An 18067-nucleotide genomic window follows, 5' to 3' on the forward strand; every position below is an offset into this window, starting at 1 on the left:
CCATGATGGGAAAGGCCTTGAGGGAACAAAAGGGGAAGCTCCAGGTAGGAAAGGTTTCCAAATCCCCCAAGTCCCGAACTGATAGGACTTTGACCGATGAGTCGAGAGACGACTTTCCTCGGAGGAAGAAGGCCAAGCGGTATAGGTCTAGGAGTGGTTCCCGCCACTCATCGTCGTCTTCAAGGAGGTCGAGGAGAAGGCACTGCCGGTCACCTTCACCAAGGTCTTCGTCGGACGGTTTCCCCGTGAGGGTGGCATGCCCATCCAAAAAGTCGACCCCTGCAGAATGAGAAGCTTCCCATGTGGAAATGATGAAAATCTATGAGAAACAGGGTCGTACTCTGACCGAGCCTTCTATGGAAGCCGGGAAGGAGAGGCCTCGGCCGAAAACATGCACGCTCTGAAGCCCGGGTGAACGGCGTGATCCCCATCGAGAGTCCTCTAGTCCTTGATCGGATAAGCAATCAAAGGATCACTCGATATGTGAGGAGAGATCGAGGTAGTTGACGCCTTCGAAGCCCTCAACGTCTATGACGCCCATCGGGTCCTCGACCCCTATTAGGCCATCAATGCCATTGACGCCAGTGTCGACATCCAAGCCAAAATTGTCGACTCCAGCTGTGCTCCTTTTGCCAGCTCCGCCGTTGATACCTAGTGTTCCTCCGAAAAAGGCACTGGCTAAGACGAAGTCGACCACTGTGACACCGTCGAAGCCTCTGGGTTCTAGACCAGAGAAGATGTATACTCCTCTCCTGAAAAAGGATTTTTCAGGTGTCTAACTTCCATCTTTGAGGAGGAAGAGCGTTCGGATGAGGGGGATGCCCCTTTTGGGCTTCAGTACAGTACACCAAATGTGCCTGAGTGCCTTATTTCAGAGAAGAGTAAGATGCAAGATCTTTGTGACAATTTGCACAATGCTAGTGGCATTGACACCTCTCCTGAGTTGGAGTTCGGAAGACCAGAACCAGGAGAGCATGCAGACTCCCCATATCACCTACTCCTGTGTAAGGTTGTGGAATACTTGGGTTGGTCTAGACCTCCATTACCTTATGATCAGGATTACCTGACTGACATTCTGGACAAGGGTCCGCCTAGTGATCCAGTCTTGCCTTTCCATGTGGCACTTCAGAGAAGGGTGGACAGGAATTGAGAAACTCCAGAAACTAATCCGGCAGTTGACAAAACCTCACAAAGAAATACTGCCACTCCAGTAGCGACCCTGGCTACCTTTCCAAACACCCCACTCCCGAGTGCCTGGTGGTCCAGGCAGCTATGGCTACCTCAAAGCAGGCAGCGTACCCTACCATCCCTCCTGATATGGACGATAAGCACGTGGATGAACGGGCGAGAAAGGTGTTTTCTCCAGGGAGCATGGCATTAAAATATGCCAACTCCACTTGTGCCCTTGCAAAATTTTAGAACACTGGGAGAGTGCATTTCTATGGCGGCAGAGCATATTCCCGACGGGGCGGATAGGGACAGCTTCTTGGCTATAGTTAAGGACGGCAAGAAAGCCATATGTGAGTGCCTTCAATATGGATTGGATTCTGCAGATGGCATCAGCAGGCCCATGGCTACCAACACAGTGATGCACAGATTTGCGTGGGTGCGGAAGTTGGGTTTTGTACCTGATGTGCAGACTAGACTTCTCAACATGCCGTTTGACAGGTCTCATCTTTTTGGCAACAAGGCTGACGAGAGCCTTGAAGTTGCAGACCTCGAAGGCGGCATCCAAGTCTTTAGGCGCCGCTGTTGGGCAACCTCAGCCTTTTCGTGCTAGCGGACAACCTTGGAGGGATATTTTCGCTACTACTCCTCATTTGGAAGGGCGACCAGAATGCACCAGTCAAAGACGCCAAAGAAAAATTCCTCGTGGTGGACGAGGCAGAGGTGCCAAGCTAGCTCAAACAGCAGTCTCTTTACCATCGGCCACTGCAACAGCTGCTTCAAAATCACTCTAAGGGCTTGAGTCACAACTCGCCAGTTGGGGGCAGGCTGTCTTAGCATCTGGAAGAATGGCAAGACATTACTTCCTATGCTTGGGCTTTGGAAACCATAGCCCACGGTTATTGCCTTCCTTTTCTAAAGAAGCCCCAGAACAATCTACGGGGAAACACTCTTTGAAGATTCCGGATCTGCTCCTTGTGCAGGAAATGTTAACTCTGCTAGAGAGAGGAACAAGGGTTGGTATTCCCTTTATTTTTCGATTCCCAAAAAGGACAGAGGACTGAGACCCATCTTGGACTTGAGATACTTGAACAAGTTCTTCGGGAAAGACAAATTCAAGATGGTCACCCTTTCTCAGATCCTTCATGCCCTCCAACTCCTGGATTGGTTGGTGTCATTGGACCTTCAGGATGCTTATTTTCATGTGCCAATCCATCTCAAGCACAGAAAATACCTGGGGTTCGCAGTTGGCAACTCGCAATTTCAGTTTCAAGTCCTGCCATTCGGATTGACCTCTGTCCTGAGGGTTTTCACCAGACTGATGGCAGTGGTGGCAGCCAGTCTCAGGAGGGGGGGTGATTTCACGTCTACCCCTACCTAGACGATTGGCTGATCCGGGTGCATTCTCCTGAAAAAGTCCTGGATCATCTCAACGTTACCTGCCGCTTACTTCACAGACTGGGCTTCTCCCTCAATTACAAGCAGTCCCATATGACACCTTCCCAAAATCTCCAATACATCGGAGCTGTGCTAGATAACAACCTTGGGAAAGAGCTCGAAACCCGAGGTGATGACTCAAGTCATTCTTCAGATGGTACCAAAATTTCAAAGTGCCTAGAGTCTTCCGGCCTTCCAATTTTTGAGGTTGCTCGGCCTCATGGCATCCTGCATTTTTCTGGTGCCGGAGGCCCGTCTGAGAATGAGATCCCTTCAATGGGCTCTAAGAATGCAATGGTCGGACAGACTTCAGATTCCAACCAGAGTCTCACAGGATCTACTGTGGTGGGCCTGCGAGGAGAATATTCTGAAGGGAGATCCCTTTTGGCAACCATGGCCGGAGATAACTGTAGTGATGGATGCCTCACTCACTGGGTGGAGAGCTCATGCCAACGATCTGACCATCAGCGGTTGTTGGTCTCCATCGGAGTCCAAACTACACATCAATCATTTGGAGCTGAGAGTAGTCAGACTAGCGTTGAAGGCTTTTCTGACCTCTGTACGGGGAAAGAGTGTCCTGATAATGACGGACAACACCGTGGCCATGCACTACCTCAACACGAGAGGTGGTGTAGGGTCACTACCTCTGTGCAGAGAGGCAATGCAGCTCTGGTACTGGGCTATTCAAGAAGGAATCTTCCTATCGGCGGTTCACCTGGCCGGAGAGGAGAACACAGTGGCGGATGCTCTAAGGAGGCAGAGCACAGTCTCCCACGAGTGGGAACTAGCTCAGGAAGTCCTTCAGGAGATCTTTGCTCTTTGGGGAACCCCTGCGGTGGACCTGTTTGCGACCGGTGCCAACTGTAAGAGCGAGCAGTACTGCTCAAGGGAATCTCCGCCAAGAGGAGCTCTAGTGAGACACGTTCGTGGTGGACTGGGAGTTCCGACTACTGTACACGTTTCCACTAGTCCCCATCATTCCTCATGTTATCAGGAGGTTGCAAAGGTTCGGGAAATGCATGATCCTAATTGCCCCGGATTGGGCCAGGAGAATGTGGTATCCTGACCTTCTGGACATGTCCATCTGTCCTCCGATGTGGCTTCCACAAAGAGAGGACCTTCTCACGCAAGAGGAGGGTCTGGTTCTCCTTCCAAAGGTCAAGAATCTCAACATTCATGCTTGGTTTCTGAAAGGCTGAGATACAAGCATTGGCACCTCCCGGATGACATAATGGAGGTGCTGCTTTCGGCCAGAAGGCCAGCAACAAAATCTCTGTACTGTTGCCTTTGGAATACGTTTTGCGACTGGTGCAGAGAAAAGAATGTTGATCCTTTTCAGTGTAAAACTCTGTATGTTTTATCCTTCGCTTTATTTAGCACATAAAGGTCTTCAGGTTGACACCATTAAGGGCTACTTAGCAGCGCTATCAATCTTTAAGCGCTCAGCAGAAGAATGCTCCTATTTCAAGTTCCCACTGGTGACTCAATTTCTAAAAGGGCTCACTAATGTGTTCCCTCCATCTCCTTTTCAGGTTCCGGTTTGAGACCTCAACCTGGTTTTAAAATGTCAGATGGGTGCCCCATTCGAACATTTGCACACATGTCTGGTAAGGTTTTAAACCTTTACGACAATACTGTTGGTTGCTATAATATCAGCACGTAGAGTGAGCGAGTTGCAGGCACTTTCTTCGAAGCCGCCCTTTACCATATTCCACAAGGACAGGGTTGTGTTAAGGGTAAAACCCTCTTTCTTGCCTAAGGTAGTCTCAGACTTCCATTTAAGTCAGAAGATGGTGCTACCGTCTTTCTATCCTCCACCTTATCCTGGTAAGGAAGCGGAAAGGCTCCATAGCCTGGACCCTTGGAGAGCGTTAAGCTTTTACACATCCAGAATGTCAAAATTTAGAGTGGACGACCAGCTCTTTGTAGGGTACACAGGACACAAACTAGGATAGGCTGTTACCAAACATACATTGTCTAGATGGATCATTCTAGCCATATCTGAATGCTACAGACTGGCAGGCAATAATCCTCCTGAAGCTTTACGTGTTCATTCCACTAGGGGCATGGCTACATCGACAGCCCTTCAAAGTGGTGTCCCTATTAAGAACATATGTGATGCTGCTACGTAGTCCTCAGTACACACGTTTACAAAACATTATTCATATTGGGGTGGATGCTTCCCATGCCACGTTGTTGCTTTTGGTAAGGCGGTACTTTATTCCGCCCTTTAAAATTCTGTATATATAAATTCTACACCCTCCTCCAATCATGGATACTGCTTTGGGAGTATGTCAAAGATGAGGAATACATTGGGGGGCGCAATCCATTTGAAGGACAATTTACTTCCCAACTGGTAACGTTCTTTCGACTGGATGTTCCTCCAACGTATTCCTCATTGCCCTCCCAACCTACCCCTCTGGAGAATTTCCCATGCTATTACAGCTTTCGTTCCAACAAGGCTGAGTACTGTCATGCCTGTATTTATGGGCACTGGTGCTGCACGAGGAGGGGAAAAACAGAACTGAGGCCAACGTGCGCTGTGCGTGCTATATATAACCTCTGATGACGTCACCCTCGACAGAGGCCTTCAAGGGACATGGACTCCATCGACGCAGGGCTCCCTCTGTTGAAAAAGTTTTCTGAAGCAGCCGAAGCTGGACATTACATGTCAAAGACGAGGAATACGTTGGAGGAACATCCAGTCGAAAGAACGTTACCAGTTGGTAAGTAACTTGTTCTTCCTTCTAACCCTCTCTCTTTATAGATCTGATACATTTTTCGTGTTTCGATTTCCATCAATGTCTTCCTGCGGCACTCCATCTATTAGTAGCACCAAAAACACTTCCAGGGGTTCGTCTGTCACTGGGCTCTCTCTCTCTCTCTCTCTCTATATCTCTCTCTCTCTCTCTCTCTCTCTCTCTCTCTCTCTCTCTCTCTCTCTCCCTCCCTCTCTCCCTCTCTCTCTCTCTCTCTCTCTCTCTCTCTCTCTCTCTCTCTCTCTCTCTCTCTCTCTCTCTCTCTCTCTCTCCCTCTCTCCTCCCTCTCTCTCTCTCTCCCTCTCTCCCCTCTCTTTCCTCTCTCTCTCTCTCCCTCTCTCCCCTCTCTTTCCTCTCTCTCTCCCCTCTCTTTCCTCTCTCTCTCCTCTCCCTCTCCCCTCTCTCCTTTTCCCATTCCCCTAGATCTGCCAACTGTGTGATAGCATCCCCTACTTCATTGGTTATCTTACCGGTTATCCCCACTAGCAGAGTCATAGGACCTCATTACAACCTTGCCGGTCTGGAAACAACGGTGCCGGTAGCACTGTACTGACACCGTTTTTCCAGACTGGCACATTCTGACCCACAAGTGCAGAAACACTGTCCGTGCAAAGTGCCCCCCAAGGTGCTACCGCACCCGGGAGCGCTGTGACCGCAAACAGGGGAATGAGTCGCTGGACATCCCTGAATTACTGTCATGCCGGTATTCCGGATACATTAGGAGTACCGCCTACACAGAAACCCTGTCATAACCACCGCAACTGTAATACCGCCACCACGGACCAGGCGTCAAACATTACCAGGTGAGCAGCAACAGGCCCCAGGTGTAGCAACTTAGCTCAGCTGCACACCATTCACCACTGGAAATGTACAAAAGGACCACACCCAACACAACCATGCTGGCAGTCTGTGTAGCAGCAATTGGGCTGGGGAACCTGCAAGTAGCAATTGAGCCAGAAGCAGCACTGAGGCAGAGGAGGAGGCGTAGGAGGAGAATGAGGAACCAGGTGGCCATCCCTAACATTAATGTGCAGCAGGTAGCACCCCGCAGGCAGCCCCCAATACCCTGCATCAGGGTCTCAACTTGGAACCTGACCCCAAGCCAAATCCACACCTTATACCGGCTTGATAGGGAGACCATTATATCAACAGTCACCCTCATCAATGACGACATCTGCAGCATGATAAACATCCGTACTGCAATTCCACGCTTGCTGAAGGTAGTGTTGGTACTGCAATTCCTTGCAACCGGCACATACCAACACACAGTCGGTGAGCTGCACGGGCTGTCCGTGAGTTGCACGGGCTGTCACAAACCTGTTTTTCCAGGATAATGTTCCAGGTACTGGATGCGCTGCTGCGCCATGTGGCAGACCACCTTGCCCTACCACGAACTCCTGCCCAGGTCAATGCCACCAAAGTGGCCTTCCATGCCCTTGCCGGCATGCCCAATTGCATTGGTGCGTTAGATTGTACCCATGTGGAGTTGGTTGCCAGACATGCCATTGCTGTGCACGTTTTCCGGGACTCCACTCCACTCAACTCCATGTTGCCAGGGTATATGGCACATTACATCGGAGAGAGCACCTTGCTGTTGGGTGAGTAGAATGACCAATGCATGACCCCTGTGTAGTGGGGGGGAGGGGAAATAGACACTCACTAGATTTCACCCAGCTTACCACTGCATTAGGTCCATGACAGTTTGCCATGTCAAGGGAATCCTTGTACTGGCTAATGGAAATGCCCCATAACCATGGAGTGGCACACTATGCAATGGTGACATGTAATTGGGAATATTGCCACCGTTGAGAAAGTAGCAGGTGCTCCAATGTGCGCAATGCCTATTTCTCCCGCTGCGCACAGCAGTGTCTTCACTCTTGTGCGCTGTGGGTGCATGACGCAGATTGTCAGCACCATACAAGACATGAGGCTCCTAGTACGCAGAAACACGCCATTGTGTACATTGAAAGGAATAAGAAATGTAGTAGCATTGAAGGCCATATCATGACTGCAGACATTGAGCAGGCCAAACCGTCTCAGTGGGAATGAGTGAGGCAAGTGTGGAATATAGAAAAGTTGTAACAAGCAAATTTAGCAAAATGCATTGTGAAATCTGTGGCATGTACCATGTTGTGTGCTAACAAATGTGTACATGCTTTCATCGCCTACACCAAATTTCCACCATAAACATCCATCACCCTTCTGTCACTCCCATTCAGGTGATGCCGGATACCCCCTCACGCCATGGCTCATGACACCCGTCAGACGACCACGGAACAGGCAAGAGTAGTCCTACAGTGGGCACACATACGTACACAGAGCATCATAGAGCAGACTTTTGGACTGCTCAAGGCCAGGTTGCGCTGCCTCAGCAGATCCAGCGGGGCATTGATGTATAGCCCCATAAAGGTTGACAAAATTGTGCTGGCATGTGCCATGCTGGACAATATGTGTATTCGCCGGAACATTGCACTGCCCCCGGACATGGACCCAGCAGATGATGAGGATCACGACGATGATTGGATGGGTGTGCAACCAGGCCGGGGTGCCTTGGATGGTTAACATGCACGGGAAGCACTTATTCACAATTTATTCTGAACAATCATCACAAGCACAAGGAGCACATTTTCACACATGTCATTTGTAACACTTACATTAAATAATTGATACACACACATAAGAAGATTGTGCACTCGTTATTCATATTAACAATCCAGTGTATTGAGATAAGGACAAAAGATAACCGGTGCAACGACAATAAACACCCAGACTTACCCTCCCAGGCCCCAACTACCTATCCCAACAATGGACCCACCTCCCAGCCCAAAAATAGCAAGTTGTGGAAGAAGTGTCACTTAATCATCACTACTTCCTGCCACGCTTGGCGGCATGTTTGTCCCTCTGAGACGACCCAGACAGGTGCATGGACCTTCTCCTGGGGCTGCCTGCCTGGGAGCTAGTAGGTTTGGTGCTAGTGGAGGGCATTTGGGTGTTATGAGGCAGTAGATGCGTCATGATGGCCTGTTGGGTAAACGCCATTGTTTCGGCAATGTTCAATTGGTCACACCCTCACGGACCCTCTGTGACATCAGGACTTAGGCAGAGGCAGAACGTCCAATGGCACGTGCAAGCTGACGCCCAATAGCCTGGTTGCTTTCCCTCTTTGACCGTGACTCCCCGAGGTGCTGCTGCACCAGTGTGGCCAGCATGTCCTGGTGCTCCTCTATCCATTGGAGACACATTGTGATTTCCTGCATTGATGGGGTCGGCGAGCGCATGGGACTCCTGGGGCTCATGGGGCTGAATGTTTCCAGTACATCTGGGTGTTCTGGTTGACCACGCTGCCGTTTCTGGCGGCCTCAACAGCCACTTCATAAGCACTGCTGTCTGTGCCATGGGACTCAGCCTGGTGGGATGGTGGTGCTGCACGTCCCTGTGGGAAAGCACATGCTGCAGGGTTGATGGCCAGAGGGGCTTGCTGTGTCACAGGGCCAGCAGAGATGATGGCCACAGGGGCTTGCTGTGTCACAGAGGCAGCAGGGATGATGGCCCCAGGGGCTTGCTGTGTCACAGGGCCAGCAGGTATGATGACCACTGGGGCTTGCTGTGTCACAGGGCCAGCAGATATGATGGCCACAGGGGCTTGCTGTGTCACAGGGGCAGCAGGCGTGTCGGTCTCCTCGGCGTGGTGTACCTGAGCTGTTGTGATTTCCCTGATGGATGAGGTGCCTGCAGCAGAGGTAGAGGGACGGTGTGCTGTGTGACGTGCACGTCCGGTCTCCCTTGATGTTCCTGCTTGTCCGTCATCGGTGTCAGATGATGGTCCTGTTGGTGAATGAAGGACATGCTGTTAGTGGACAGACAGGATGAGTATTGAACAATTACATGTAACATGGTCATTGATCTAGATCACATTGTGGGTGCAGGCATTGATGCATGTTATGTCTATCTCATGGATGATTTGCCTTGAGTGATCTGCAGGCACTGTGCAGACGGCACATGTGACATAGCTGTCCTGGGTATGTACACCCACATTGGGCTGTGGGTAGTGCAATGCGTGTCTGCCTATGTGCAGAAATATGGGATGTGTGTCAACGTTGGCGGGGAGGGGGAGGCATGCCTGGAGTTGATGTGTGACCTGGTTGACTGGTCAGGATGTGTGTGGTATGTTCATGGTGGGGCTGCCAGGTTCATATGAGTAACATACACTCCACAATCAGTGTGCACCCATGTCTCTGTGCAGGTGAGGGCGTACCAGTATTGTGATGTGCTGGCAGTGGAAGCATGGCAGACACACTTGCACTACTCATGACCAGGATGCACGTTGTTGCATTCGTAGTTAATGTTTTGTGGTATGGGAATTTGTGCCTGCTGTGGTGTTCTTCTGTGTACGCATGTGTGGATTATCGGGGGTATGTGGAGGGGCTGGGTGTGTGGCCTATGCCATAGCCATGCTGTACATGCAGCTGTATATGGGTGTGCCAGCTTGGGTGTGTGTGCTGTAGTGTGCAAGTGACACTCATTATGGGTCCTGTATTGACCATGCCAGTGCTACTGGCACCTTCCTACTGGAACCATTACCAATGTACATATGCTGACTTAAAAGTTCAACTTGGATGTACCTAGTACAGGGAACAGGCAGTCAGGCGGCAGGATGTTCTTACATTTCTGTTGAGTCCCATACAGTCCCATTTGGGTGGGTAGGCATGTGCAGTGTCAAGGTTGGTGACAGTGGCAGTGATTACATGGCGACTCTGCATGGCAGGAGCACAGCACCCGCCATAGACGGACAGGTTGGCTGCTGCAGACATGGCAGCGGTATTGCCCAAATTTACCTTTTACAATTGGTCTTTTGTCCTAATTGACCTAATTATAGTGGTCCGAATTGACCTTCTGCACAATTGACCTTTATATTATTTTATTTTATATATGTACTGGGTTGGTTTTGGATTATAAATAATATAAGGGGATTGGCTGGGGGTTTGCGGGGGGTTTTGGATTGGGTGGGGGATTGTAGGGAGTTTCATCCCACATATATGTCCTAATTGACCTTTTAAATTGGGTCAATTCTCCCGAGATAAATTCTCCTGAGGTCAATTAGTATACATCCATGACAACCAATATAAGGGCCCATCCTCATGTCTTTGCTGGACCTGTCACATGTGTGATGGTCTATTTACACGAAAGTGTCAGTTTAAAAGCATTCATGTGTAGTGCATTTTCATGTGGTTGTGAATGGGTCATACTTGGGGGCAGAGCATCCGACTGCCTTTGCACTGTATTCTGTGAGGTGGGCATGGGAGTACTGAGTGTGGTTGGGGTGACGTGGACTGTGCTATGGGCATTTATGTGCATTGATGGGGGCAGGATTAGCTTGGTTCAGCTTTATATTTGTGCACTTTGTGTACTCACCAGCCTCGACAGGTGTCCCAGCTCCTGCCTCTGCTGCATCAACTTCCTCGATGCCCTCCAGATGCAGTACACTGCTGCCCTTGTCCTCCCATGGGAGCAGCTTCAGGGGTGAGGGTGGCCCACCACCTGTTGCTGTGCATTTGCACCTGTGGGCAGCCAGAAGGTTCTGCACCCTTAGGCGGAGGTCATCCCAATGCTTGTGGTAGTCCTTTACGTTACGGGCTGTGACACCCACATCTGTCACCTTCTGGACTGCCTCTGCACATATGGACTTGCGCCTGAGCTGCCGCTGGTCGGCAGAGAAAAGTTCCCCTGCATTTGCCACAATATGGTTCAGCAGCATGGTGAGCTCGGCCTCACTGAAGCGTGGCTTCCGCATGCGGTTATGAGGTATAGTTGAAGACATGTGCCTGTGTGTGTGTGTTGGGCCACTCACTGATGCTGGATGGCTTCTGGTACAGGGGGATTGCAGTGGATTGTGATTTTTGTAATGGGCGCCGTCCTCTTTCTGGTTCCGGCGATCACGTTATTTCCGGTTCCGGTATTTCCATCAGAGGCGGATGCACTGCCAACATTGGTGGCAGTAAATCCGTCTTTAACGGTGTTAATGTGATTATGCTGCCACCGGTTCCGCGCATTAGGGATGCGCCCGGCCAGCAAGCCGTAATCCTAGCTTGTTTCAAGCAGCACGCGGTGGCGGACACAGTAGGACCGACATCTCGGTAACAACGGATTTTTAACGCAATACTCGTAATGAGGTCCATAATGAAATTCTTGTATGCTGGCGGAGCAGTTCGAATTATGGTATTTCTCGCTGCTACCAATAATGCCATGATCCCCATATGTGCAGGATCCTCAATATGGATGGCATCCTTCATAGCATGCTCCCTCAGCCTCTGGATTGCCTCCCTCAGTGTGTACCATTTCTTCTTCTCACTAGGCCAATCTGAGGTAATCGGATACTTGCGATTACACCCTTGAGCAGCTAACTGTAATAACTGCAATTTCCTTCCCTGGTCATTGGTAGGGGGCTCTTCAGGCATCACCTCCTGAATATGTTTCATGGGACAAAGGCAGGAACCTTGAGGCATCTGTCGTGTCTACCAAAAGCCCTGCTGCGCCTCCGTCAAATATTCAAACCATCCATGTCAACAGTGACCCACCATTCCTCTGCTTCAATCAGTTAATTATTTCCCTAATCTCTTGTTTGCAAATAATTCTCCAGCATGGTCATATCCACTAGACCACCTCTGGGATTATTGGGATTTGGCCCCGCTTGCTGATGCAGGATCGGCTTCGCGGTCACTTGCTTATTGTCGGGCTCAGGTTTAGTCTGCACCTTCCTATCTGAATCACTCTGAACTAGTGCTGTCAAACCTCTCCTTCCCATTGATCGGGGTCCCAGTCGACCCTGGCGGAGGCAATTACTGTTGCCACCTTTCGGCTATTCACCCTCCCTCTTCTCTTTCGATATTTATATCGAGCAAATCTCAAAGCAGTTTGCTCGGCTACCGCTTGATATTTATCAACCTTCTCATGATAAAACTTCATTTGAAGCTGCTGCATTAACACAATCTGCTTCTCAGCAGCAGCTCCTTTTCCAATCTTAAAATATGCGCCTGCAACTCTACATTCTGTTGTTATATCCTTCTAAATGCATGCAACAAAATCCACCCTTGTCTACCTAGGGCGCAACACTCCTTCCCTTTTTCCACTGGCACCTGTTGCAGGCACCTCGCCACTTCGGCCTGACTTGGCTCTCCTAAACTCGAAACCCAGGTCTCACTCAAACCTGCACCACACGCCCAAGTCTGTGCCAGTTTATCGTATGGACTCTTTGTCCACCTTGGGAACGTAACCTCGGGACAGTCTCCGCCTATGGTGCTTCCTTTTTTCCTGAATAGGGAACTCATAGTGTCAATGAGTGTTTCATGTCCCTATCAACAATACCTCCAAGACACACTCACTCTTCTTCTGACCAAAAAAAAGACCCAAAGAATTGCCTGTCTGAGTCCAAGCTCCAAGTTCATCAGGGTTCTTTGGCATCAACACAAGCACAAAGACACTGCTCACAGTGCCAACATATTTGGCTTTTTCTGTCGTGTGTCGTCCCCCTAGAAACCACTTACCAGACCACATAAAAGTTCTTGGGCTCAGGGAGACAATAACCCACCAATAGTTAGAATTTAATCGGCTCTTTACAGCCCCTTTATTTACATAGAATATAAACATGCACACAACATAAATGAGTTGGTTATATATAAACATATACATCAATAAGAATAGAGAAAATACATCACTGTTGGGGTAGTTGAAGAAGACAACTTCATCTCGGCCACCACAACACTACCCAGTCCCAAGGCAGGTAGGCAGAGTGATCACATGTTCTAACGGGGTCTGGAGCGGAGCGTCCTCTCTCTCAGCGTGACTTCATCACCTGGGGTTCCAAATCTGTTCTACCACCTGGATACCCCTTCTCTTATGGGGAGAAAATCCCTGCCCACCGTAGGTTGCCAACCGTCCCTGGCCAAAGGACAGATAGCAAGCATGGGGACACAGAGTGGAAAAACCCAGCTCGTCTCCCGCACGCTCGCTCCCAACACCCCTTATCACTGCACGTGCACTACTCTGAGTCCGTTATTGGCACGTCCTTGAGTGAACAATGCGCCAACTATCCTCCATAATAAACTCATCTGCTTCCAAATATAAACATTGCAACCGTGCAACATTGGCAGAACTCATGTCTAATTGAGCTCACAGAAACGTAGACTTACATTGCGGTTATGAAAGTGAATGTCCAAAATGGCTGTGCACTGGCGCCATGTTTTTTTAGCTCATTTTTGTACACACATTACATCCACCTGCACAAATGTCATGCAACGGTTTAGGATTTATTTTTATTCTAAAATTTCAGGACATTTCTAGTTATGTCCAAGTCTTGTTTGGCTTTATTCTAGTGATATTGTGCTACTTCCTAGAACAGAACTTAATTTGCCTTACTGTTTGATTTAAACAATTCGGAATGTATGATGACCATAAAGCCTTCTGGCACTCAGTTAGGTCTTCTTCTGGCAAAGAGTTCAAGGGTTTTCCTCTATTATTTGTATACAATCTCAACACATGCATTAATGCTTAATTTCAAAAAGATGTCCACCCCTGAAACAGGCCATGTTGCATCCCCTACTGAAAATGAGCAGTCTCAAACCTTTAGAGCCATTTAATTATAGGCCCATTTCTACCCTTCCTTTTTATAGCTAATTTTATTGGATCTGAAGTTACTGATCAACTTCAGAACCATATAGAAAAAACATATTTTGTTAAATTATGTCCAGTCTTGTTTCCTCCCCCTTGGAGGTATGGAAACGATTGTCATGGACCTACGGGAAAAATGGTTGCTCCTAAACGACAGAGGTCCTCTGACCGCAATTATGCTTTTGGAACCATCTGAGGCTTTTGACACAGGGACCACAATACTCTTCTTTACCATTTGACCAGGTGGGAGCTATACAGGAGTCGGTGCTCTCTTTGCTGTGCTCTTTTCTTAAGGAAAGGGACCAGCAGGTTAAGTTGGGGCATTTTCCGTCTGACTCTTCTCATCTAACGTGGTGTGCCCAGGGGTTGGCACTGACCCGCCACCTTCTTCTCTTGGATGGATATATATATATATATATATATATATGTATATATATATATATATATATATATATACCCACTGGCATGGCTGATCCTGCCATGTGATCTACATTGTTACATGTATCCCGATGACCTTTTGATTTTGCTTGATGTTCACCGTGATGCAGAGGACAGCATAGCTATAGAAAACTGAGACAAGTATGTGGCTGGATTCAAGATAATTGCCTTCACCTTAATGGGTCTAAATTCGAGATTCTCTTGTTGGGTTTTTCCCACAATAGGGGCTCTAGTTTTTCGCAGGCAGTCAAGCTTGGCTCTCTCTAAAGCCTGTCAAATCTGTGCACAATTTGGGTTTTTTTAATTGCGAGTTGTCTTTCAATGATTGGGTTGAGGCAGCTGTTGAGGTTTCTCATTTTAATCTTTTTAATTTGATCCAGAGCTTATCCCTTATTGATTACCCCCCATAGAGAGTTGTTGGCTGAGACAGTCACCCTTTCACAAATGTATTATTCTGCAATTTAGTTTAACCTGTCCAAATAATTTTTTACTAATTCTGTACAACCCCAGTTAATGGTAGAATTTTTGCTCTCAGGAAATCTGAGTATATTTCCGATTTTAGAAAAGGCCAGAGTGATCAACTACATGATGGAAATTATTCATAGACTGACCCCTTGCCATCTAACAAATCTCAGTACCTGTTGCCATATTATTCTCTGGGACAGACCGCAAGCCTCTGGTTGCCAGATTTAACAAAACCTGGCTGGGTGACCAATCTATAGAAGTGGCTGGCATGCCGAACCAAAATGCCCTCTCCGATCCTTTTAGGGCTATAATTGATTGTGGAGTTTTTAAAAGGAAACTTGAAGATTTTCTTTTATTATGCTGTACTTAAATACCTAGTTCTTTCATTGATCTGTATTTCTGCCTGATAACTTATTTCTATTTTATTATGTGATTGGATCATATTTATTGCCTGGTCATTTGTCATAAGTGTTGTCATCTGTGAATTTTGTTGTATATGCTGTCAGCGCCTGGAAGCTGTGTAAGGCACTGTAGTGGTTAACAAAAATAAAGTCAAAATAAATAATCCCCAAAAACCTGTAAATATATTTCTTGAAGATTTGGTGCACATATCATCTGCTGCGCTTTATATGCAAACGAGGGCAAGAGACTTTTTTAATTCCTTGATAGTAGCTCCACGCCTCAAAATGTGCACTCGCTGCTAGCCATTTGCTAGTGATCATTGACTCTAGGCAGGTAAGCTAAACAATGATGATTTATGTGGAGAATTGAGGGGGGGGAGGGTGAGTACCTTTTCTTGCCTGGCTATTACAGCTCTAAGTGAAATGTTTACCTCTGGACTAGTTTACTTTTTTTCGTCCTCATAATAAAGTATATAATATTTTGGCATACATTAATTTAAATCATTTTAAAACTTTAAAGCTAAATATTAATCGTACCAAAACATATTCACAAAAAGAGCTCTTGTATATAATTGTGACTATTGAGAAGTATTATTTAATACAAATTAAACATATAAAATTAATATTGAGTAATAATTTGTATAATAAAAAACATAAAGGTGCAAAATACATGTATTACTTATAGCAACAAAAGCTTCTATTTTGTTGTCACTTCGGTTGGTTTTCCCATGTGTATAATAATATTTGTAATAATGAGTATAAACACAATATTTCAATGAGCCCAAATAAATTAGTAAAATAAATAGGGGCTTGCAGTGTGAAGAGGGCTTTTACTCCACCCCTCCAACCCCCCACCAGATCCTATCACTGAATCGAGGTGGGCATGGACCACTTTGCTGATGATTTGGCTCGCAATGCCCATTATTTGTGCCATCCTCCTGTCCTGTGCTTTAAAATTAGACTAGCTCAGAGACTTTCTTGCTCTGAAGTGGGGTGGGTGATCTGGTGTAGGTGCAGGATTATATCGTGTGGTCTTAATGTTGGCCTTTGGGTACAGTGCCTCTTGTTAGTGGGAGTGTCTGACAGGATGGCACATGGCTCTGAGACTCGTGTGGGGGATTATTTTGACAGAGGACTTAGACTTAGGCTGGGAAAGGGGATCCAATATGGAATCTAGGGCCCATGTCCGATTGCAGTGTTTGAGCAGTTTGGACCGGTCCAGTCTAGTTCGGCCAGTCTTGACGGAAACCAAAAATGATGGCCTTTCTCTTTCCTTTACAGGAAGAGGCAGCTCTATTTCGCCACCTCGCGGCCATCTTGAGGCACTGCCTGCTTATCAAGAGTGACGGGGAAGATCGGACAGAGGAATTCCATGGGTAATGTATCCACATGTCTTGTTGACTCTTTGCCCCAGCCCTAATGGCATTTCAGAGGTACTGGCCTACCCTGAAATATCACTTGTCGACACAATATAGAGACCTGTCACCATACCTTTCTAGTGCTGATTGATGTGTATTGGACAGCTCCCAAACAGAAAGATCTCCCCCTTTCATTGAGGCACAAAGCGGGTTTAATATGAGCCCTGGTTAACATGTCCTGCTTTAAGGGAACACCCGTTTTTTATATGTAATAAAGTCACTATCTGAGTGATCTCACATGGACTACATATTTAATTCAGTAGAGCATTGGTACAATTTGAACTGCAGTCAGACAATGCTCTAGGAACATGTCTCAATGTTACCCCATTTGTCTTGTTTGCGCCTCTTCCGCTGTGACCCTTTCCACTAGCATGTTGTGACTCCAAATCAGGTGACCACCCAGCATTCTCTGACATCAGCGTCGCAAAGTTTATGTTAGTAGGTTATCTGCTGGGGCTTAATACCACAAAACATAATTTAAAGTGTCATGGTAGAATCTTCTTTCATTTTCAAAGTCCATTTAAAAAAAACCTCAGTAAGGCTTCTTGTGACTGAGACCATGGAATGTAACAGTATCTTCCCATTTAATTACATCTTATAAATGGGTGTATGAAACTGCAAACATGAGAACATAAAAAGACCTCCTTTTTAGCGGATTGCATACAATGTTGTATCCTTCCATATATTAACATGTGCAGAATATTTGAATTGTTTTAAGCTGTGGGCAGAAGCATATGTTCTACCAAATAAATGTGCCTTGTAAGTGGCTTGTACATGCAGTGGGCCTACCTGTGGCTTGGAATTTGGTTACATGCCACTGCATGTGGACCCACCAAACTAGCAAACCGGTTATCAAAAATCCCAGTCCATGGCTAACTGCTCCCTTTCTTCACTTCAAGGAACACAGAGAAAGAGAAGCGTAGCTTCCTGAGATTCTGTAGTACCCCTTATCCTTGCTCCCTGGTCTCGACCATGTCTTGGAAAATGAATGGCAAAGATAATGTGGGACTTAAAACACTCCTATACATATAGTTTTGCCTGGGAGGATTTCCTGCAGATTTAGAATTGCCTGATTTTTTGTGTTTTATGACTAAGAATAAAGAAAAGGATTGACGGCTACTGGCAGAATCGTGGGGCATTGATCTTTGAGAGGGGTCTTCTCAAAGATGGGCAGCCACCCTGTCTTTTTTTTCTTTTTCTTACAAGAAAGTGTATCATTTTAAAAAACGAATGTCTTGTTTATTGGTTTCAGTGGTGTGCAGTCAAAAAGTCGAAACAATAAAGTCGAATGTCAAAAATGTCGAAAGAAAATGTCAAA

The 18067-nt window shown here is 47.3% G+C and overlaps 1 protein-coding gene across 3 annotated transcripts in view; it reads left to right on the forward strand.

Moving 5' to 3' along the window:
- Positions 1 to 18067, forward strand: part of LOC138452852 (synembryn-A) — a 255050-nt gene that overhangs the window by 124317 nt on the left and 112666 nt on the right. For all 3 annotated transcript variants that reach the window (XM_069605202.1, XM_069605203.1, XM_069605204.1), the window contains one exon: positions 16613 to 16707. In XM_069605202.1, the coding sequence (XP_069461303.1) occupies positions 16613 to 16707 (95 nt within the window). The remainder of the gene's footprint in view (positions 1 to 16612; positions 16708 to 18067) is intronic.

This window comes from Ambystoma mexicanum, chromosome 1p, assembly GCF_040938575.1.
Source record: "Ambystoma mexicanum isolate Mex_15411 chromosome 1p, UKY_AmexF1_1, whole genome shotgun sequence".
In the NCBI taxonomy this organism is placed as follows: Eukaryota; Metazoa; Chordata; class Amphibia; order Caudata; family Ambystomatidae; genus Ambystoma; species Ambystoma mexicanum.